The sequence below is a fragment of the Xiphophorus hellerii genome, chromosome 1, assembly GCF_003331165.1.
Source record: "Xiphophorus hellerii strain 12219 chromosome 1, Xiphophorus_hellerii-4.1, whole genome shotgun sequence".
NCBI classification, from domain to species: domain Eukaryota; kingdom Metazoa; phylum Chordata; class Actinopteri; order Cyprinodontiformes; family Poeciliidae; genus Xiphophorus; species Xiphophorus hellerii.
Genome location: NC_045672.1, coordinates 25,038,470 through 25,061,981, shown reverse-complemented (window position 1 = coordinate 25,061,981; position 23,512 = coordinate 25,038,470). Strand labels below are relative to the sequence as shown.

Here is a 23,512-nt window from a genome sequence, read left to right as displayed (position 1 = left end):
AAAAAGCAATAACAACCAAAAAGAGCTTTTGTTTATCAGTGTGGATTGAATGATGAGTTTTTAAAAAAGTACAAATATAAGCCATAAACAGTTTAAAAAGGGCCAGAAATGCTTAAAAATGTATAAATAACTGTACATTTAAGGAGGAGAATGTGAGATTTAAGTGGAAATAATTTAAGTTTATCAGGTGTTTGGAGATTTGAATGTTTATAAGTTGATGAGAGAGGGGCAGGAAATCATAAGATGTATCGATACCTGCTCCTTTTCGGACAAGTAATGTACAATTGCACGTCGATCGTGCGTGATAATTGTTTTAATTTCTATCTGAAATAAATAAATAACATAAATAAGAGGGAGGGCGCGTCGTGTTTGTGTGGAAAGCTTGTCACTGCGTCTCCTGGTCAGCAGCCCCCGCTTCTTCACAGCCTTCCTCCTCAGTGTCCTCCTCATCCTCTTTCTTCTCTGTCCGTGAAGGAGGCGTGGGGGCTAAAAGAGGAAGAGGAGGAGGAGGAGGCAGGGCATGTCAGGCTTTGGGGAGTGGAGCACAGGCGGCAGGCAGTGCATACAAACACACACCCCGACACGCACACAAACACGCTCAGTCAGCGTAAGTGAACCAAGCGCAACACCGGCTCCACTCAGCTGTGAGTTGACTGGCTCCGTTTTCGCCAGTATGCCGCAGAGGAAGAGGAGTTTCACTTTTGGAGCCTATGGAGGGTAAGAATGAATGAGACTGATTCCTAATGACTCGCTTTAATGTGTGACTGAGTCTGAGTCTCTGTTATTAGCTGCTGCTTCGGTGACTGCGGAATATTTTCTACTTTGCCGTTCCTACACGGGAATGATGTCATTTTTATCGCCTTATTCCTGCATGTCTTTCTTGGTGTATTTATATCTTTTACTAATATTGTTCAAGTATGAGATTTTGATACTTGAACGGGATCAGTGTGACCAATAAATGAACTTAAAATGGGGGGAAATAAAACATTCCAATAGTATTAATCTACAGAAAAAGACAGCAGTTATACATATATATATTTTAGATATTCTTGCTTTTTATTCAGCATTTTTTAAGGTTTGTTGGCTTTTGCTGCGGCATTTTCTTTATTTTCTCTGACATACTCGAATGTTTGCAGGACACAAAGCATTAGTCAGCAAGTATTTTTGATGGGCAAGAGGTAAATAGGTGTCCCGGTGCAACTGTTGCCTGGCAGAAGAGATCGATTGTGTGTTTGTGTTTGAAAATGGCCTGCAGAATGTCTTAAAAATACGCTACTGTTAATTAAGAGGTTGCTAAAATGACCGAGCGGTACCAGCGTTGGTACACACAGAACAAATGTTCTGAATTTTCCTGTTCGGATCACGAACTCTTGGCCTGAAAAATGATCCCATGTGTGAAGAAGGCTTGTAATTCTCCAGAGGAAAGTGCATGCTGAGCACGAACGCAGCTTTGCACTTTTTTTCCGCCTGCCAGCATATTCAGGTTTCCAGTTGTCAACGTTGCGAACATGTTTATGTACATGCAGTGTTGATGCTGACAGAAAAAACAATCATAAACTTTTAAGACGGCAGCTTCGCTTGCCGCTCTTGATCTGAGGAAAACTTGGTGCTGCAATTAGGCATGTCACGATAATTAATAAATCAATTAATCTCATGAGAAATTAAAACAAGCTCGCTTGCATAATTTATCGTTTTTCTCTTTTTCTTCCAAAACTGGATGATAAAAGTCTTTAGTCTGGTGTTTTGGTCTTAACTATCCTTTATTTTGAAAGGCAGTTTTGCTTACAAAAACTTCACAATTAATTATATTTTTTGTTTCCGTTGTTTTGTTTGTTTATTTTTGGATATTTAAAATGTCTCCTAGTTCCAGTGTTAAATGTTCAATAGTATTTAAAGCTTATAGATCTTTGAGAATGGGTTCTTGCATTATTATACAGTTCTATTACTTTAAAATGGTCTCAAAACAACAATATTATAGTTTATCGTGATAATGTCTGGGACGATTTATCGTCCAGCAAAATTTGCTATCGTGGCAGACTTAGCTGTAATTTTTCAATAATTTTATGGAAGAGCATATCTTGTTTTCACCAACATTCACGTTTGAATCTCAAACCCTTTCATTTGGGGTGCCACAGGGTTTATCTTTAGTACCCCTTCTATTTACTGATACATTCATCGTCGAGAGTCAAACTCGTTTTCGTTTTGGGCCAAATCAAGATCATAAAGGCTCTTAAAGGGCCGGTTGTACCAGAATGTATTGATAAAACTTGTTCACAAACTGTTAAAATATCAATAAATTCTTAAAATTAAATAATATCATTGAAAACATTTTCAGTTCCTTCAGGATTTTGCGATTCTTGTGATTTTTCTTTTATAACAAAAATCAAAGTGTTTATGATTCTAATTTGGAAATATTTGCGATATTTGCACTAATTTATGACAGTGAATTTGACTTTCTATTACTCGCTGTGTAGCTCATGGAATTTAATCTGACATCAGTTAAAGTTGAGGCAGCTGTTCAGTACAATAAAGAAAGTTTTTGACAATTTGAGAAAAATCCACGATAAACTCTCAATTGTTAGCTTTAGTACTAACACAAAAAAGTGCTAACAAATGTTGATTTTGCATGAATTCTGACGCTAACTCTCAAGATACAGGAGGGACTGATTGATATAGTTTGTTAGTAAACAGATAAAAACTGCATTGATTTGATTGATGGCATAATATTTAAGCACACTTAGTGTTTTGTCTAGAATCTAGAGGGCCACATAAGAAGCTACCGGATTTGGCCCACAGATTTGGCCTTGAGTTTGACACATGTTGTCTCGGGCTTATAATAAAAAAAAGTTTGATCTTTTTTAACCTCTTGATGCTGGTGACTCCTGTCGCTTTGGCTCTCTGAATACCACAATGTTTGATGAAATGGCTGACTCGTATCGTGATTAACAGCTGCATTCGGACATTTTGTTATTGTCCCTGATCTCTACATCGTTCTGCTTACATCTCCGACCCCTCAGCGCTTCATATCTCATCTTGTAATCTGAGATCACCTGGTCACAGGTTGTATTAACACCAGAGGAGACGGATCTTTAAAATTAATGGCACCTTGGTTGTGAATTGGGCTTTTTCATTATTTTTGTTGAAACTTTTAAAAAGTGGGACATCCTTTTAGTTAGAAAATCCTTAATTTTATAAATTATGATAGCTTTATTCTGTGTTTTATGTAATGTATGGTTTGTTTTAACCCGATTTATATAAATACAGCTCTGTTAAAACTGAAGAGCCCACTGCACTGAACCAGACTGAAAACCTCCTGGTTATTCCACCAAATATTGATTTTTTGAGTTAAAACATTAGTATTGTTGTTTCGAAATCAATAGAAACTTGTTTTCTTTGCATTATTTGAGACCTGAAAGCACTGAATCTTCTTCGTTATTTTGACCGTTTCTCATTTTCTGCAAATAAAAACAAAATTTTTGCTTGGAATTTCAGAGACATGTTGTCAATAGTTCATGGAATAAAAGAACAATGTAAACTTATACCTATAAAAAATAAAATCAGAGAAACTGATAGTTTTGCAGTGGTCTCTTCATTTTAGAGCTGTACATCTATTTATTTAACTTTTTATAGTTTATTTTGTGGTAGTTATCTGTAAAAGTCACAAACCTCTGTTTAAAAACATTGTGCCACTCTTTCAAAAGTTGAACAAGACATTAAAACGTTTGTCACTTAATTAATTTTCTGTTGCTTCTTATTATGTTACTTCTGTCTAGTGAGTTGGTGTCCAACCCAAGGTTTCTGTTCTGTGTTTAACTAAAAGGCGTTTCCAAAGCTTTTAAAGAAATTTTATTGCATTTGCTCTTGTTAGACAGGACAGAAAGGTTAAAACTCAGAATATAATCCAGTTTCTTTCACTTCCATTCATGCAGAAACCAACGCTGCTTGGGCTGATACATATTTTCACTACATTATTTGTTTTACTTGCGGCTCATTACCGTTAGCAGCTCATCTTGAGCCATTTTCACCCAAGAAAACATCTCTTGTGTGAACAGGTCAGGTTTTTGTCTGTTAAAATATAAACAGCTGCTTCTCTCTTTGGGTTTCATTCACGCAATACTTGGCAGTAATGCAAAAAGTACACTTTAAAGCTTCAGGCCAGAAGAAATGACAAACAGTCACAACTTTAGTGCTGCAAGAAACATTTTAAATACTAATTTCTGCCTTTGTATCACATACTTCTTTTTGTATTTCTTCAATACTCTATTTATTTTGTTGGTTTCACATTGACTGTTCCTCGAGAACTTTAACTTTCAGTTGTTTGGAATCAGTTTTCAACTCGTGCTGAGTCAGTCTGATTGTAATCTTACTCAGAAATGATTCTCCAGAGGGGAAATATGTGTTGAAATCTGAAAGAAAACAGGTAGTGACAACAACTGCTGTGGCTGTTGAAGTGAACAGCTGTGAGACTATTTATTGTGCCTTGTCATCATCTTTATGATATGAAGAGGGGTAAAGGTGACACATGAAAGTATTTATAGGTAGGTGTTTTATAACAGCACTATTCAGACTTGAAAGACAAGCCTTCAATACGGGAGATTTACTTTTTAAGTTTTCAATCTCTGCTGTAGAAAGACAGCAGATGTTTCCAACAAAACAGACTAAAGTTGTAGCAGAACTGCACTAGATTATCTTAATTTATGTTAGTCCAATGAGATTGTAGCGTGGTTGTTACTCCGGTCTGTGCTGGTGAAGAAAAGCTAAATTAAAAGGCAGAGCTCTTGTTTATATTCAGGGGAGGACTAGAGAAAAGTCAACCTGCTCAACTGTTACAATCTCATACTTTAAGGAGTTAACGAGGATACTTTTTGGATACTTCCACAAAGTGTATACTTGAACACTCCATCACAGTATTGAAGCTTAAGGTAGCATTCATCCCATTGGTTGTGGCTGTGTTTTCAAAGAATAAGGAAAGTGAAACAGAAAATAGAGATAGGAAATGGTTGATCAAATGCTAACACTTCCAAGAGTATCAAATCAAATCAAATTTCATTTGTATAGCACATTTCAGCAGCAAGGCATTCCAAAGTGCTTTACATCATATCAAACACAGAAACACAATGCAAGATAGAATCAACAATCAAAACACGACATTAAGTCAAGTTCCATCAATAAATTTGTAATTGATTACGTTTCAAATACAATCCTAAACAGGTGGGATATTATCGGAGGAGACGCACAAAACTATCACTGCACCTGACCCACAAGAACACAACCACATCTCCAACGTACATCATGTGCCTGTCGCAAAACCAGCACAAACCACACAAATACAGTCCACATGTGCATAACGTGCATGGCCCACTAAAACAGCTGACCTATTCTGCTGTTTTTTTCTTTACAAATTATGCTAAATTATAAAAATGGGAAACCAAAGCCTACCCGTGTGATCCACGGGAGGTGGAGGATGGAGATTCCCATGTTCAGGTGGTGTATAAGGTGTCCAGAAGAAAGTCCAGAAGGTGAAGCAACAGTATATGCTTAATTTCTACTCTTTGGGCAAACATTTAGACTAGATTTAATTGTTTAACCCGCAGTTTTAGCACGATGCTCAGAAAGAGTGCGGCAGATGTCACGGTTGTCCAACCTGATAACCCGTCAGCTCTTCAGTTCGCAAAACCACAAAGAAAAAGTTCATAAACCAACGACCCCACCAGAACCGTATTCGCGATAAAAAGCTCAGGCAGGATCCAAATAACCGCCGGAGGGATCAAACTCTGCTCATTAATTTTTAGCTTACAGAAAAAGCGCCAAGCCATCAAATAAGCAAAAGTAATCTGATGTACCTGTGCCCACCCCACAGACTCACACAGATGCTGGGCTTATACAAGACGCTTTGACACAAAAGATCTATTTTCTCTGCAATTTTGTTAATTGCAAAGAGGATTAGATAATAAACAAAACAATCCCATAACTATTTACGTAAAGGAAAATCTCAGGGTAAGCTGCATAGCTTCACGCGCTACTGCCAGAAGGGTTGGAGGTGGTTCAGACATCTTTTCATATGCTTAGGAAGTGTTCCCACTAGGAGAAGAGGTGTATGCTGAGCCAAAGAACGGATGCATAGATTGGTCTGCTGTATTTGGCCTCGTTATTTGTTGTTTATTTCATCTTCTGCAGCTAGTGGAACAATTGATTGAAGACAGTGGGGGAGTGAACGAGCTTTCTATTTTAAGCAAACAGTAATTTTTTTTGTGTGTGGCAGTGGCCTGGAAAGGCATTACTCTTGACATTTTGGTATGTCAGCCTGATAGATCAGCGGGGGATGTGTAATACACCCTGCCTGCTTCATTTTATTGGCATTCAATGAAAGAAATGCAGTCGCCAAGGAGCTCAAGATACAAGACACCGCTCTCCCAATCAACCTTTGATGCAGCTGGTATTTGTTTTGCACAAGGTAGATCATGACCTCGCTGAGAATTGCTATTTTCTACAAAAAGGTTTGCAGTCCAGATTGATCATGAAGTTGTAAAAATAACTTTTTTCTGTCTATTACTTGTAGAAGCTCACATGTTTGTTAATAAGATGATGCATACTGTAGCTATGTGGCTTTGTCTGGCAGCTCTGCTCATAAACTCCTAATCATGACAGAGCTATGAACTGCTAAATGAGCGCCCTCACAGTCTGAACAATGAAGCTCTATGTTGCATAGAAAAGCTGGAAGAATGCTCGTCAGTCCTGTGAAAAAAAGAAAACAGCTGAATGGAAAGATCGGCATTGTTTTGAAATCTGAGATGTTCTCTGTTGTTATTGGTAAGGTCATCTGGTTATTTGAAAAATGCCATTCCTGCAAGTAAACAAGAAGACAAAAAAAATGAGAATAGTTTGGTTTAATCTGCAGATTCTGAGAGGAATTTAACATTTTACTCTGAATGAAAAAATGTTTCTTTATATTCATACATTTAAATCAGCTGTTTTTGACAACCTGTTGTTTAAACCTTACACTGTAAAACATTTGAAGGTGGTTTAACTTGAAAATGAAAGTCCACCTCCTGCCTTAAAAATGCAATTAAAGTCAACAATTAAATTATTTTGGTTTTAACTCAGAAATTAAAGTTCATGAAGTTGATTTAACAACAAATACAAGGTTGTCTAAACATTGTTTTTAAGTTAATAAATCTTGAATTGTGGATTTTAACGTAATGCTGCGATTTAAACCAAATAATTATTTCACAATATACAAGAAAAAAATTCCCTCACAAAGTTAAAGAGCCACATTTCTCTGTTATTTTAACTCACATTATCAAGTTAAAATATCTACTTATTTTACTTTAGAATAATTTAAATTCTTGTTTCAAATTGCAAGAACACAATTTCTGATCTGATAATGAACTTTATTAAATATTACAATGAATTCAGCTCAGAAACATTTAGTATGAACAGGACATTATCATCAAGCATTAAAATAAACATTTCCTTTAATAACACACAAGAGTCACAAGAGCCAAGCTGCTAAGCATTCTGGGAAATAGTTCACACTCCTCTCTTTTTCTTCTTTCAGTTTTTTAAGTGCTAACCTAAAAACTCTAGTTTATTCAACTCTTGGAGGTCTGACAAAATTAATAAAAAGTTAATAAAAATGATTACTGTACATTTATCTCACACATTTAGGTTCAAAATCTAAAACTCGCTAAATTTATTTGACTTAAAGAGCAGGTGAGAGTAGACTCAACTAAATGCAGCTCAAATGTTTTACAGTGTACTGCGTTAAGACAAAAGACAACAGCGGAGAAACTAATTTTGTTTGAACAAAGGTAAACGTTGGCATGATTAAAGATGACTGTGCAGCAAAGCAGAGCTGCTGGAGGCCAGGCAGCGCGTTCAAGCACCCTTCTGAGGGCCAGTGGCCAAACAAACAGCAGTTGCAGGGCAACCAGAGGGCCCTTCAAGGGCCCTGAAGGGGGCCCACCATGCATATTTACTGTAACAGTCACATTCACATTCATATCTACAACCGCAAACCATCTGTAACAAATAGGAAGCTGAGGCATGTTAGCTTTAGTCATCTGTCTAATGTTGACCATAACTCTAATGTTCAATACATTTTTTCTTGACTATGAGTATAAAATCATGAACAAGTCTGTGCGATAATTGGGGTGTCAAACTCATTTTCATTTTGGGACAGATCAAAAATGTTCTTAAAGGGCCGGCTGTGGCAGAATATATTGATAAAGCCAATTAAATGGTTAAAATATCAATAAATAGCCGTTCCTCCAGGATCTTGTGATTGTTTTAGTGCTTTGTAGTAATCAAAACGACAGATTCTGTGGTGCCAAGATAAAACTGATTGTAAAGACGTTTTGTGATAATGTATGACGTTAAATGTGACTTTTTATTACTCACCGTTCAGTATTTTGGACCGATTTTGGAAATATTTGCAGTAAAATCTGAAAAAAAATTGTAGATTTGTTGATCTTGTGTGAATTTTGCAGATCTGTGAAAAACTGGAAGAACTTATTGATGTAACTTGGAGTCTAGAGGGCCACATAAAAAGATTAAGTGGGCCAGATTTGGCCCCCGGGCCTTGAGGTTGACACATGTGTTGAAAAGCATCATGACAGTAAATCAGGAGTGTCCAAAGTGTGGTCGGGGGGCCATTTGTGGCCCTTGGGTTGAGTTTTGCGGCCCCCATCTCCAGATCAAAGATGATATAAATTTGACAGCACAGATGATTAATGTAGATTTTTAATTTTTAGTCCAGGTAAATTACTATAAACATAATTTTCTTAGAATAGAAAATGTTGAGTACAACACAAAGTATTTGTCTTTTTATAACTAAACTTTTATAAACCTATAAAAAATGCAAAATGAAAATTCAACTTTGCTCCTCCTCAACTAGCTTTTATTTAATTTATTTAATAATAAAACTTAAATGCTTTTCTGTTAATACAGCAAAAACTTTCTAAAGTTTTACAATGAAAAATGTCTCTTTCCTACAAAAAACAAACCAAACAAACACAAAAAAATCTACTTTACTTCCTTGAATTTATTTTTATTTTCTTGGCCCACAAGTACTTTTTACTCAACTATTTTGGCCCTTGTGAATAAACGTTTGGACACACCTTCAGTAAATCCTTAATACATTATATTAAAACTAGAAATGTCCTTTTTCAGTGCATTTAGAAAGTTTTTACAGAATTTCCTTTTACATTCTGTGTTTTTATAGGAATTTATTTGACAGTACAACAGAAAGTAGTGAATTGTAAATGTGTGGTGAACATTTTTACTGAGCCCCCTTCATTCTGATGCCCCCAAATGAAACTGCCTAATTTATAAATCCATCTCTGTATGAATATAACTGTCATTAAATACAAGGCAAAGCTAAAGGAAAACCTTACAAAGTCTAATTATCCACCCGTAATATCAATGGAAAAGTTTCTATGAATCATGTGTGAGTGGCCCAGTCAAAGTTCAAACCTTAATTCAACAATAAATATGTGGCAAAACCTTCAAATTAATGTTCACAGAGATTCTCCATCCAGTATGACTTAGATTGTGCTATTATTTTAATGGGAACATATTATACTTTTTAATATTTCAATAAAAATTTTGAATAATAAAATATGAATAACACTGAATCAAAGATCAAAACTTCCCTGATCCACAAAAAGACACAAATCAATGAATTATTAAAATAATTCATTGATATATAATCAGAGAATCAAGAAATGATTATCACACGTGCGTCAAGCACACAAGCGTTGTTGGTTTACGCTGGACTCTTGTCATAAATATCCCTGTGGAACCGATGTGTGTTTGTTACGGCGTTTCTTACTGTACCGCGGCGCCAAATGAGGACATTCAGCGTCTTTGTGCTCATTTCTGTGGGCTGAATGAGCCCATTGACAGCAGCTCAGTCAGCCCACACAGGCTGCCCAGATCTGCTCACGTTACTATTGTTTTGACAATGTTTCTGTTGGTTATTAATAAAGAGCATTTTTCAGAGCTACGAGCCTTTAGAGCATCTCAGTGTCAACTGTTGTTTTAATATTACCTAGAAAAATGTGAAATGAGGGTCTGATGTGGATGTTAATGTGAGTAAGACGGATCCAATGGTTTTAGATTCGAGGTTATAATAGTTTTAAACTAACAAAATAGCAAAAACTAAAAAACTGAAAGATTTGTTAACTAAAAATAAAATGGTAAATAATGGTGAGAAAACTATAACTAACTTGAACTATGTCATGCATTTATAAAAGTAACTAAAACATGCTATAATTATAGATATACTATCCTTCATTTTTTGTGTTTATCAATTTTTTTATTAGCCTTTCAAATTTAAATAGATGTTTTTTTTGGTACACAAGCAGCTTATGTCATTTGTCAGCACTAATCCACAAAATGGCAACAGCAAAAGTTGTGAGGAAACACCAGTCAGTCAGTTGTTCAGCGATAATTTAATATATCTTTTTGAAAATGGGATTTTCTGTTGAGCCCAATCGATGTAAATATAATCATAATACAATACTTTGACCTTTTTGAATTCTGCGCCTAAAAAGATTACAATAACTTAAAAACTGAAGAAAAAATAAACTATATTTAGTATTTAATTAATAAAAACTAATAAACATATTCTGACTAATTAAAGCTAAATGAATTAGACCACATGTGTCAAATTGAAGGCCTGAGGGCCGGATCTGGCCCGCTGCAGCTCTTTATGTTGCCCTCTAGGCTCCAGATTACATCAATAAGTCGCTGCAGGTTTTAACCATTCCACAAAATTCACATAGAATCAACAGATCCGCAAATGTTTTCAGATTTTACTGCAATTTTCTCTCAGAATTAGTCATAAACATTGGATTTAAGTGACTGCTGTCTGAGCCTTACTTGATGTCAAGTTATAATCCGTGACCGATACGGCGATTAATAAAAAGTCACGTTTAATATCATACATTAGTGCAAATATCGCAAGAAATCCTTACAAATGCTTCTAAATTAGCACCACAAAATCTGTGATTTTGATTACAAAAAAAATGATTAAGAAACACTTTCTGAATGCTGAAACAAACATGTATTTATTGATATTCTAACAGTTTAATGGGGTTTATCAATACATTCTGGAACAACCAGCCCGTTAAGTGTATTCAGATTCTTGATATGACCCAAAATGAAAACGAGTTTGACAAACAAAAAAGTCACGACAAAATAAAACTAAACTATAACCCTGGTTAAGCTGCTTTTAAATTAAACTTACAACATTTGCCATGGACTGCTAAAGAATTACATAAATGTATGTAATGTGGGCTGCACAGTGGCGCAGTTGGTAGCACTGTTGCCTTGCAGCAAGAAGGTCCTGGGTTCGATTCCAAGTCCAGGGTCATTCTGCATGGAGTTTGCATGTGTTGCATGTGGAGTTTGGGTTCTCTCCAGGTACTCCGGCTTCTTCCCACAGTCCAAAAACATGACTGTTAGGTTAATTGGCCTCTCTAAATTCTCCCTAGGTGTGAGCGTGTGTGTGCATGGTTGTTTGTCCTGTATGTCTCTGTGTTGCCCTGCCACAGACTGGCGGCCTGTCCAGGGTGACCCCGCCTCTCGCCCAGAATGTTAACTGGAGATAGGCACCAGCACCTCCCGATCCCTCTAAGGGACAACGGTGTTCAGAAAACGGATGGATGGATATTTCAGGATGTCATTTATTGCTATAGACAGCACAGAAAGATACAGTCTGTATAAATGTGATGTAGGACATGTGACCACAGGAGTCTGCCATTTGTGTGAAGTGAAGCGAGATCACATGATTGGTCATTTCTCTGTCAGGGTTTGCATCCCCACCCCCTTATTCTCCTGTCAAACTTCCCTTTCCCCACTGTTGTGCTGCACTTTCTGTGTTTTTGCTGTCGACACATATTTTTATCCAGAACCAGGGAGAAGTGTTGCCTGGAGAATTGGGCTGTCTCCTACTTTCTGTCTGAATCAGTCCGTTCAATAAAACACTAAGGCGTCATGCTCAGTAACATCCGCTAAAAACAATGTTCACACTTTCTCACATGTTTTCTGCTGTTTGAAATTAGGATGTAAACTTCATTAAAAGGTTATTTTCTTAAAGAGGGAGGTCAGATTTTTTTTGTTGAGAATTTATGAGAAGTCAGTATCTTATCTGGAGTTGAAACTTCTCTGAGTATCTTCATTAGGATAGAACTGAGATTAATCAGATACATTCATCCATCCTTTACAGTTCATAAGTTTACAGTAGATCAAGGGTGTCCAAACTTTTTGTCACGTGGGACAAAACTGTAGACTCAACTGTAGTTGCGGGCCAAAAAAATCCAACTAAAATCAAGCAAATAAAGACGCCCGATACTTACTGTAGAGCCAAAACGTGAAAGGGATTTTTACAACAATGTATTAGGGAAATGGTAGATGGAAAAAAGGAGTACATTTCTGCCAAAGACTCAGAAATTTTCTGATTAATCTCAGAAAATTTATAGAAACTTTTCATCCATCCATCCATCCATCTTCTTCCGCTTATCCGAGGTCGGGTCACGGGGGTAGCAGCTTCAGAAGGGAGGCCCAGACTTCCCTCTCCCCGGCCACTTCTTCTAGCTCCTCCGGGGGAATCCCAAGCCGTTCCCAGGCCAGCCGAGAGACATAGACCCTCCAGCGTGTCCTGGGTCTTCCTCTGGGCCTCCTCCCGGTGGGACGTGCCCGGAACACCTCACCAGGGAGGTGTCCAGGAGGCATCCTGACCAGATGCCCGAGCCACCTCAACTGGCTCCTCTCAATGTGAAGGAGCAGCGGCTCTACTCTGAGTCCCTCCTGAATGACTGAGCTTCTCACCCTATCTCTAAGGGAGAGCCCAGACACCCTCCGGAGAAAACCCATTTTGGCCTCTTGTATCCGCGATCTCGTTCTTTCGGTCATGACCCAAAGCTCATGACCATAGATGAGGGTGGGAATGTAGATCGACCGGTAAATCGAGAGCTTCGCTTTTTGGCTCAGCTCTCTCTTCACCACGACGGACCGGTACAGCGCCCGCTTGACGGCAGACGCTGCGCCAATCCGCCTGTCGATCTCCCGCTCCCTTCTTCTCTCATTCGTGAACAAGATCCCAAGATACTTGAACTCCTCCACTTGGGGCAGGACACCCCCCCTGACCCGGAGAAGGGTAGAGTGCCTTCTCCGGGAAGTAGAAATTTTTCGACGATTGAAATTCAGAAATGTCCATGTTTTTTTCTAGAAAATTTCTGACATTACTCTCAAAATGTTGGGGTTTTTTTTGGCAGAAATTTAATACTTTCTTTTTCTATAATGTCCCTATATGCTGTAGGAAAATTTGCACATTTTCTGTATTGGAAGAAAAATAATTTTCATGGCAGCCTGAACCAGGCCACTTGGATATCCGATACGTATGTGAACGTCATTGATACTCGACAAACGTCACTACTCTGCGTCCTGATGCGCGAAAACGGGAAGAAAAACAACAACCATGACGGAAGATAATGAGGATTAAGTTGTTAATGTGCTGCTCTGCTTGGACAACAACTTTAACATCGTAAGCTATGCTCCACTGTTAGAATCCATGTTTACTCCCACAAACATTAAGCACTTCTTTTTTTTATCGCGGTTAGAAAAACTCTGAGCACAGTCTGTTCGTGTGACGTTATTGCGCCCTCTACTGTGCATGCGGGACACTTTCAGGCTGTTTGGGTCACTTCAGGCTGCAGTGTGAACGTAGCCTTAGTTAGCAACTGATGATTTATGAAAAGGTCCAAAGTCCCAGGATGATTGGGTAAAGTTTAGTTAGGTTATGATCTGTTTACAGTGTTTCTTACATTTTGGGTTAGAAAAATCCTGAAGGAACATGCCGCAGCGCCAGATTTATGTCCGAGTAATGAGTCGTGATTTTTAAGCTGGATTTCTTCGGGCTGGATTTGCTTGCTGTGAGCAATGTCGCTGATTTGATACGCACTAATGGCCTCGGCTAATTTTTAAAGTGAGGGAAATGTTAAAAAAAAGTTTGCAGAGAGAGGGAGGAAATCTCATGCAGATGAAGTGGACCTACTTTCTTGTAAAGTGCCACAGCTGTTGACACTGGTGGGTCTCTCCTTGAGCTTTCTCATCCCTCCTGGATGTTTGTTTCCATGACTACCACTGGGTAGGCTGATACCTTAAGAGCAAGGAGGAATTACAAATTTTGGTGTAATATTTGTATGTATTGCTAAGCTTTTAAAATGTTGTCATTTATGTGGACTATTATTACATCTCCCAATGGGATTAGGTGTAAAAACTTTACTCAAAACGCAGATTATATGAACCCATTTGACTTTCCGTATAATATGGTATAAATTCCACTTTATTACAGAAGTATTCACATAACTTACACTTTTTCACAGCTTTTCACATTACAACTGCAAAATAAATTATGCATGTTTACTGGAAAAATAAATATGGTTCTTAACTTAAATTTTTTTTTTCAAATACAAAAGTGTTTTTAGTGCAACTAATTACCATAAAAAGAGAGACAGAGCAGAAAGCAAACATATAAAATCAAATTAGATCAAACTTCTCCCCTTACATAAAAACATGGACAATAGCTGACAATGAAACTACAGCCAGAGCTACAGTGGAAAGGTTTAGATCAAGTCACATTCAGATGTTAGGATGGCCTAGTCAAAGTCCAGATCAAAAACCAACTGAGAATCTATTATGAATCTCTTTCTGAGTAATTACAGGCAAATAGAAAAAGTATGTGACACTTTTCAGATTTTTATATTTAGAAATACGTTAAAAACCATGTGTTATGATTAGAATTTTGATTTATCGTTGTCACAATAAATTACAATTAATGATCTTAAAACCCCCCAAACTGTCCACATTTTCTAGATGGATAGTTTAGCTTTTTTTCCTCCACCGTTTGTTCAATGAGAGCATCAGTAAATATGAATAAATTAGAAAATATGATTACCTCAGATACTCTGTGCAGTAAAAATCACACTTTTTTATGTGACTGGTGTCCTGAAAAAGCAAATTGCAGATGAGAATTGCGAATTGCATAAAGTTAACTAAAAAGAAGTAGTAAATAATAATAATAAAAAAAACATTTTCAGAATAGTGCAGCACAAAGCATAACTCCAGAGTTATGCTTTGTGCATAAATTCAATAGATTGTAGCTTTAAATGTGATGTATGTGAGCACATTCAAGGGATAGGAAGACTTTTATCATTTATTTAAACACCTTATATATAATACCTGTTATCTAGAACCTACTTTCACTGGCAAATCATTTGTGCAGCAGTATCTCTCCTCTGTCTCAACTGCTGAGTTTTATGTTTTTCTACTCACTCAAACTGTTTATTTAATATTTGCTCCAAAGATTTTGATATTCCCGCTTGGAGCCTCGTTCTTTATTCCCGGCACACCCTGCTTGATCTCATTTTATGGGAATTTCGTAAAACTTGAGAAGGGATGAGCAGCAGAGGAAGAAGTTCAGAAAAATGTTTTTGCAAGTGATTCATGCAAAAACAAACTTTCTCTCCAGACTTCAGTTCCCCTCGTACCTGGCTCCAGGCCCTGTTTCCTGTAACTAACTCTGTTTTCCGATAAGGAGGAAGTTTTAAGCTTTCATTTTATTCTTTTGCAAATTTCTCACCAGAAAAGGAGAAGTCCTAACTTTGTTTTTTACTTTTGGTTCCAGTGTCTCCTCTTTTTGGGTTTATTGTGATTGGCTGCGGTTTTGTTTGTTATTGTTGAATGAATAAATTAGAAGCCAGTTTTTGCCGTTACTATTGTTCTTTGCATTCCTTTCATTCCACTTCTTTTAGGTAATAAGTAGAAATAGTTACAAAAGTTTGAATGATTGACTTCATATTTCACTTTCCTTTTCCCTTGAAAAAGAAAGTTGCTCTTGCAGAACAAAAATATGTTTCATTTCAACACAACATATCTCCATATTATGGCCTGATTATTACTTCTGTTTTATAATAAATATACAGACGTAGATGTTGAGCCACAGGGTTCTGTGTCTCAACATGAAGACAGATGATCTGTTAATTTGAAGGTCTCAACATACACTTAACCCCATTTAACCTCTCCATTTTTAATCATCATATGAGCCTCCATTAAAATAACAAAAAATAAATAAATTCAGTCAGTCTGTTTAAGAATAAAGAGTAGAAATGGCACATTGCTTTAGCTAACAGGTATAAAAGTTGCTGGTGTGATCAGCAGATATGAAATTGCTATAAAGGCAGACCATTTACCTTTATAGCACTTTGTAGTACGTTTGTTTAGCTACCAGTTAGTACTGCCTTCCCTTCAAATTTGTCTTGTAAGTTGAAACTCAGAACTGGAAATGACTCTACTTCTGAGTTGCAAGTCAGGAAATGATGGGATTTGCTGATTTTTTTCTTTCTTCAGTTTTTTATACATCAAAGCACTAAAAGAACATGTTTCCATATAGGCATTGTACAGTGCTTATTTTGCCACTAGTTTAATGCGATACAAGCTTTCAGAAGTACAAATAAATTTACTGCTGAAACTTTACGTCAAAATAACAATATAATAATAATAATAAATAATAATATATGACTAACGTTCATATATTTTTTTTAATTAGAAAGATATCAAATATAGCATTATGAAGAAGACGTATCTAACCATTGGTAACCATGGAGACTGTGCCGCCCCGTCATGTTAGCCTAGCATGAATGAACAAAGCTGGTTAGCATCTCGTTTTTTGTATGTTTTAAGGCTGCTGCGGTTTAAGGGTGTGACGGTGCGGTGAGAGGTTGGAGAAGGAGTTAGCAATGGTGGTTAGCCACTCTAACCCAAAACAGCAGGACGCACTGTTGAAGTTTTCCACACTGTCGCTTTATTTTCACTTCGTCCATGTAAAGCCAGGTCTCCACGGTACTAACATTACAGTCTCATACATGAGAAAAGAAATGATAATTCACCGCTCTGCACCTCATCATCACCGATGATCTCCTCTACACCACATGGAAGACGAGTTCTTACTCTGTACAATAGTACAACAAAAGAAAAAGGGAATAGGCGCCCCCTTGTGGTGATACCTACTCATGTCTAGGAACCAAGCAGTATAATGACTGTTACAGGGGAAACGCTGTTTATGACATAGTGACATAAATAATGTGGTGTGAATTCAGGCAAAGTCGGTAATTTGATCAACACGTCAGGAGTGAGGAGATATAGGTCGGTTTCTAAGCTAGCTGTTTCAAACATTTGTAAATCCCGCCGTCTTTGAGCCCCAACCAGGTGATTTACGTTCACAGACTCAGACTTAAACAAGCAGAAACCAAGGTTAAACTGGCAAAAATAACTTGGGAAAACTATTTCTGTCGCTTTGTTCAATACTATGGTCCCTTATTCTGACGTCCGTCATGGCGCGTCGAGTGATTAAGTGACGTAGTTGCAAACGGTCAACTAGAAAATTTCGGAAGAAATTTAGCCGGGGCCTGCCGAGGCGCGCCCGTGGGGTTTGGGCACGGCGTCGTCACTACAAATCGGCATCGACGCTAAAGAACGCCGCGACGTAATCAGTGGCACGCGGAGAACCGCAAGAACGTTAAGCGAGGTGGACGTGCACCATTCGGTACGATTTAAAATGTTGTCAAGGCTTTTATTTTGGAAGTTTTGTTAAACTTCATTTCAAAGGGACAAACTAATCCCATGCGTAATAGTCCTTGGGTTAAAATAGTTATATAATGCTCAAAACACAAGTAGCTGATGTAAAAATATTCAAGGCTTTTATTTTGAAATTTTCAGTATGCTTCATTTTAAAGTTCCGAACTAATACCACGTGTAAGAGTGCTTTGGATGAAAAAGTCAAATAAAGCCAAAAAGAGCAATTACATGATGTAAAAATATTCAAGGCTTTTATTTTGAAATTGATGAAAAAGTCAAATAAAGCCAAAAAGAGCAATTACATGATGTAAAAATATTCAAGGCTTTTATTTTTGGAAGTTTTGTTAAACTTCATTTCAAAGGGCCAAACTAATCCCATGTGTAATAGTCCTTGGGTTAAAATAGTTATATAATGCTCAAAACACAAGTAGCTGATGTAAAAATATTAAAGGCTTTTATTTTGAAATTTGCAGTATGCTTTATTTTAAAGTTCTGAACTAATACCACGTGTAAGAGTGCTTTGGATGAAAAAGTCAAATAAAGCCAAAAAGAGCAATTATGTCATGTAAAAATATTCAAGGGTTTTATTTTGAAATTTTCAGTATGCTTCATTACGTCATGTAAAAATATTCAAGGCTTTTATTTTGAAATTGATGAAAAAGTCAAATAAAGCCAAAAAGAGCAATTACATGATGTAAAAATATTCAAGGCTTTTATTTTGAAATTATTATTATGCTCCATTTTAAAGTTCCGAAGTAATCCCATGTGTAACAGTGCTTTGGATGAAAAAGTCATACAAAGCCAAAAACAGCAATTGCATGATGTAAAAATATTCAAGGCTTTTATTTTGAAATTATTATTATGCTCCATTTTAAAGTTCCAAACTAATCCCATGTGTAACAGTGCTTTGTATGAAAAAGTCATATACGGCCAAAAAAAGCAATTACATGATGTAAAAATATGCAAGGCTTTTATTTTGAAATTTTCAGTATGCTTCATTTCAGAGGGCCAAACTAATACCACGTGTAACAGTGCTTTGGATGAAAAAGTCACATAAAGCCAAAAACAGCAATTAGCTGATGTAAAAATATTCAAGGCTTTTATTTTGAAATTATTACTATGCTCCATTTTAACGTTCCGAACTAATCCCATGTGTAACATTGCTTTGGATGAAAAAGTCATATACGGCCAAAAAGAGCAATTACGTCATGTAAAATATTCAAGGCTTTTATTTTGAAATGTTCAGCATGCTTAATTTTAAAGTTCCAAACTAATCCCATGTGTAACAGTTACTGAGTTAAATCAGTTATATACAGCCCATAGCAGCAAGTAGTTCTAAAGGCCAGTTCAGTCCTGATCTGTTTCAACTGAGGATAGATAGAACTACAGCGATGCGTATTTGTAGTCCTGACCACCAGCCAATAGCCTCTTGAGTTCCGTTGCCATGGTAAATAATGGTCTCAGCAGGTGTGAGCTGTGAGTCATACATGCTCAAACACACAATTGTGTGTTTGAGCCTACACGTTTTACTGAAAAAAAGCATTGGAAACAAATCCTTCGTGTTCGGGAACCGTAATACATATTCGAAAAGCGTTTCGAGCGTATGAGAGGGCAATGTGTCTTCTGCTATAGTCCCGAGATTCATATCTGTACCTCACTCAGAGCATTTACAGCGATGAGAGAAAGAAATGTTGTGCCCAGATCTGAAATTCTATTCAAATACATGGGAGAGAGCCTCAGACAGCCTCAGAAAATCCTGTCGCATGACTTTGCTCTGAAGCACCGTGACAGAAAACCGTACGGTCTAGATAAATTTCGAAAACATTTTACCGGAGCAGACAGGCGTATCAATGTCAGGACCGATTTTGATACTAATCGTGCGATATTTGTGGGCGTGATGGCGATTTCAAAAATGATTTGGGCTGAAAAAGTTGTCTTCATCTCTCACTCTAAGCAGCCAGAGACGCACTCTAACTTTAGGAAAAATGAGAAACTTTGGGTCGCTTAGAGGCAAATTGTGGACAAACCGTAACTGGTATCGACGAGCCGTCTTCACTTTGGAAGAGATCACAGACGTATCTACAAAATGAAATTTGAATGGCATTTCTACGTGAATTAGTGACGACACAGAAAATCCTCAAAAATAGGGTATTTCTAGGATTTTTCCCATTGACTTATAATGGGGTTTTTTTCGTAGTTTTTTGCGAATTATGTCGCCACGTTAAGCCCAAATCCCACCAAAAGTAATAGCTGGAATGGCGTGAATTTTCTGCACGTTTTGATACCTCATTTGTAGGTGTGCACCCAGCGGTACGAGCCGCATTAACGGTTACGGAAGAAAAATAAAGAAGAAGAAAGAAACACTTTCTCCGACAATAGTAATAGGTTCCTGCCATTGCTTTGCATGGCAGGCCCCAATAAAAGTAGAATTTTGTTGGAGACTATCAACTTTTCCATTAGAATCTGACTCAGAAGATCAACATTTTAATCTTATGAACAGTGTTGTATAGTAACGAAGTAAAAATACTTCACTACTTTACTTAAGTATATTTTGGAGTACTTCATACTTTCCTGGAGTATGAAAATTTTTGATGACTTTCACTTTTACTTCACTATATTTCCGAACTTAATTGCGTACTTTTACTCCGATACATTTTCAATGTGTGGTTTAGTTACTCGTTACAAAAAAGCGAGAGAGAGAAACGCAAGTGTTTTGACCCCACCTACTGATTAGCAAGTAGCAAGTAGGCTACCGAACAAAGTCCGTAGCCTGCTTGCCTGGGCTTGTTCATCACCACCAATAGGATACTTCTTCTTCTTCTTCTTTTCTATTATGGCGGATCACAAGCAACTTTAAGGTGCATACCGCCACCTACTGTACATGAGTGTGTAGAAGCATTACTTCATATCTATTAAATTCTACTTTTTAATTTTGTATTCTTAAGATAAATAAACAATGCTTTCCTTAATTTGTGAATATCTGTTATGTTTCCTTCATTTCCTAATATACCTTTAAGATTCCATTCATGCCCCATATTTCTAACTATTCTCTTTAATTCTTCCCTTTCGAGTTCATTTGACTTACAGTTCATCAATATGTGTTCTACATTTTCTTTCTCTCCACATCTCTCACATTTATCATTATTTTTCCTCCCTATTTTATAAAGCATGTCATTTAAGTAGGTATGACCTACTCTTAATCTACTAATTATTATTTCTTCTCTTCTGTTTCGTTCATTAATGCTTCGAATTCAAACTGACTTTTGTACTTCATATAATCTTCTTCCTTTCTTATCTTCATTCCACATTTTTTGCCATTTCTTGATTTCTTTACTTTTAATTAGGATACACCTGTTTCGCTTCTCCCATTAAACACAAAGCAAGTCTCGCAATCAGTAGCAGTCACATGGAAATTCTATCTTACAAAAACTCCCCGTCCAACTTGAAGAAACACATCGAGGTAACTTCTTATGAAATGGTTATAATCCTCCTGTTTCAGTAACTATAGCTTGGTCACTAGGCACTACTGTATTGTGAAATCTTGACCATAAATGAACTTTGTTTGGCATCGTTTCAGTTCCACACGTGGTGTATTTAGCTTAGGCCTAATGTTGACTGTAGCAGGCTACCTAGACTCCTCTGTTCAAGGGGGGACAGAAGCCATAGCAATAGCAATTTAGACTAAATTTAACGAATATAGGAAAGGCATGCAAGTTCAAAACCAGGTTTACAGATGCCAATAAGCTGCATTTCCCTCCCAATTCTTTTTTTCTTTTGCATAATGACCAGTTGTGTGCACCACCTACTGACTGTAGCATTGACTGATTCACTGATTTGTGAAGTAGAGTAATCGTAACAGCTCTTTTTCTTCATGTTGGCCGCATTTTCTGTACTATTTATTTTTCTCATTTTCAGCACTGACCTTACTTGAAGGGAAAACTTAAGGCTTACAAAAACTTTGTATTTTCTGTCCTGGAGGGTATACTAAGAAGCTGGTTCAGTTGTAAAGCAGGTTAAGTTAACCTTGTGCTATAGGTAAAGCACCTAATTTTCTTAACTAAATGATGCCTGCAGGTATATCTATTAGCAGGTTTAATTTTGCCTGCACTTGGTTGTGTACATTATTTTAAGTGTATTTGACAAGTTTACCAAAATATAAAAAATGTCATTCAAACTGCATTTGCTTTGTTTTACTTTTTACTTGTACTTTTCATTACATTACTTGAGTACATCCATTTTTACAGTAATTTCCATACTTAAGTACAAGAAGTTTCAGATACTTTAAGACTTTAACTCAAGTAACATTTCAGTCAGTGACTTCGACTTTTACCAAAGTCATATTTTGGAGAGGTACTTGTACTTTTACTTGACTCTGAGATTTCAGTACTTTATACAACACTGCTTATGAATACTACGAATCAACCTAATCCCCAAATTATTCAGTCTCCTGAAAGAGTTTGGGTTTAAATTTAAGAATAAATACTTTTTGATTTAAACCAACATCTTTCTTCTAACTGGAATAAATAATTACATTTTGGAGAGGTCCAGGCAGAGTCTTGACATGAAGCTGAATTTATGGAGGATCAAAATATTACAGTGATGCCAAGAAAAACCTGGAGTTCATCCCAAGTAATACATTTATAAGATACCGGTAGAAAGGTGCAAAAAGCTGATCAACAATTATAAGAAGGATTTAATTGCTTTAATGCCAACAAATATTTTTCCTATGATTATGAAAAAGATATAAATAGTCTTGGACTTGTAATTTTAATGAAAGGGAAATGAGAACATAATCATTTTGCATTTGTTTTTAACTTCTTTGTTGAATTTTATAATTTTACATTTAAATTAGCCGGCAGTATCATTCTGGGCTTTATTGTACCACCCAGCTCTGGTTACCCAGCTGTCATTTGGACTGTACTTTTTTTTTTCATTTTTGGAGTTGTTTTACTTGCAATAATTAGTCAAAATTTCTATGTTCAAAGTTGGAAAAATCTACTAAAGTTAGAACCAGATATGTCCCAAATCTGTCCAAAGTTCAGTATCCAGTTTGACTTTTTTAAATATAAATTGTTTCCAAAGTGGTGATGGCAGACTGCATCACTTAATTCGAGTGTTGAACTGTTATGTCTGTAGTTGTTGGAATATTCCTTAGGGTTTCAATGTGTGAAAACAGAGGGAAAATATATTATCCTTGGCTTGTTTTGCTAAGTTAGCATCACAACAACGAGTGAATTGTGCCTCCAGACTACAGTCAACTCATTACTAGTTCAACGCTCCGAGACAAATCCACCACAACATAACTCACAAAACTAAAAAAGTGATCATAGCAAGGTGGCACTGTGTTGTTGGTGTTTAGATTTGTGACAGGAAGAGTCTGACTTCTGTCCAGAAAGCTTTTATTTAATATTTTTATATAGGTTTGCTTTCTAAGTATGCAGATATTTTAGTACATGAACAACATTCACTTTTCATTGTGTCGCGTCTGCATGTTTGCTACAGCAGCTGCAGCCATGAATCACCTTTATCACATAGTGACTGTTAATATTAGGAAAGTTTCCTCTGTTTTTATCTATGTGACATTTCTGTTGATAAAAACATGAAAGAATGCTTTAGAGGGGTTTACAAAGTTAATCCTTCAGGACTGAGGGATTTTTTATTCTGCACATGTACTGCCATCTATTGGCAGAAAGTGGTTTCACATTTTCATCCTTCAAAGTCTCCCACACTAAATTATGATACTGTTTCTGGTGTGGGTGTTACACTGACCCATATTTATAGAACATGTATCAAAAGCAGAGCCACGAAATGTTTCACAAAACAATTAATCTATAAAAGAGCCAATTTTTGCTATAAAAATGGCTTTTTTCAA

General features: G+C 36.7%; 1 protein-coding gene across 11 annotated transcripts in view; it reads left to right on the top strand.

Annotated features, from left to right (window-relative positions):
* The first annotated feature begins 551 nt into the window (after positions 1–551).
* LOC116735708 (rap1 GTPase-activating protein 1-like) overlaps positions 552–23,512 on the top strand; it is a 65,923-nt gene continuing 42,962 nt past the window's right edge. For 2 of the 11 annotated variants that reach the window (XM_032588188.1, XM_032588032.1), the window contains exon 1: positions 554–717. In XM_032588188.1, the coding sequence (XP_032444079.1) occupies positions 674–717 (44 nt within the window). In that variant the 5' untranslated portion in view covers positions 554–673. Of the gene's footprint in view, positions 718–23,512 lie in introns of all 11 variants that reach the window. The other 9 variants (XM_032587868.1, XM_032587793.1, XM_032588337.1 and 6 more) reach the window with 7 other exon arrangements.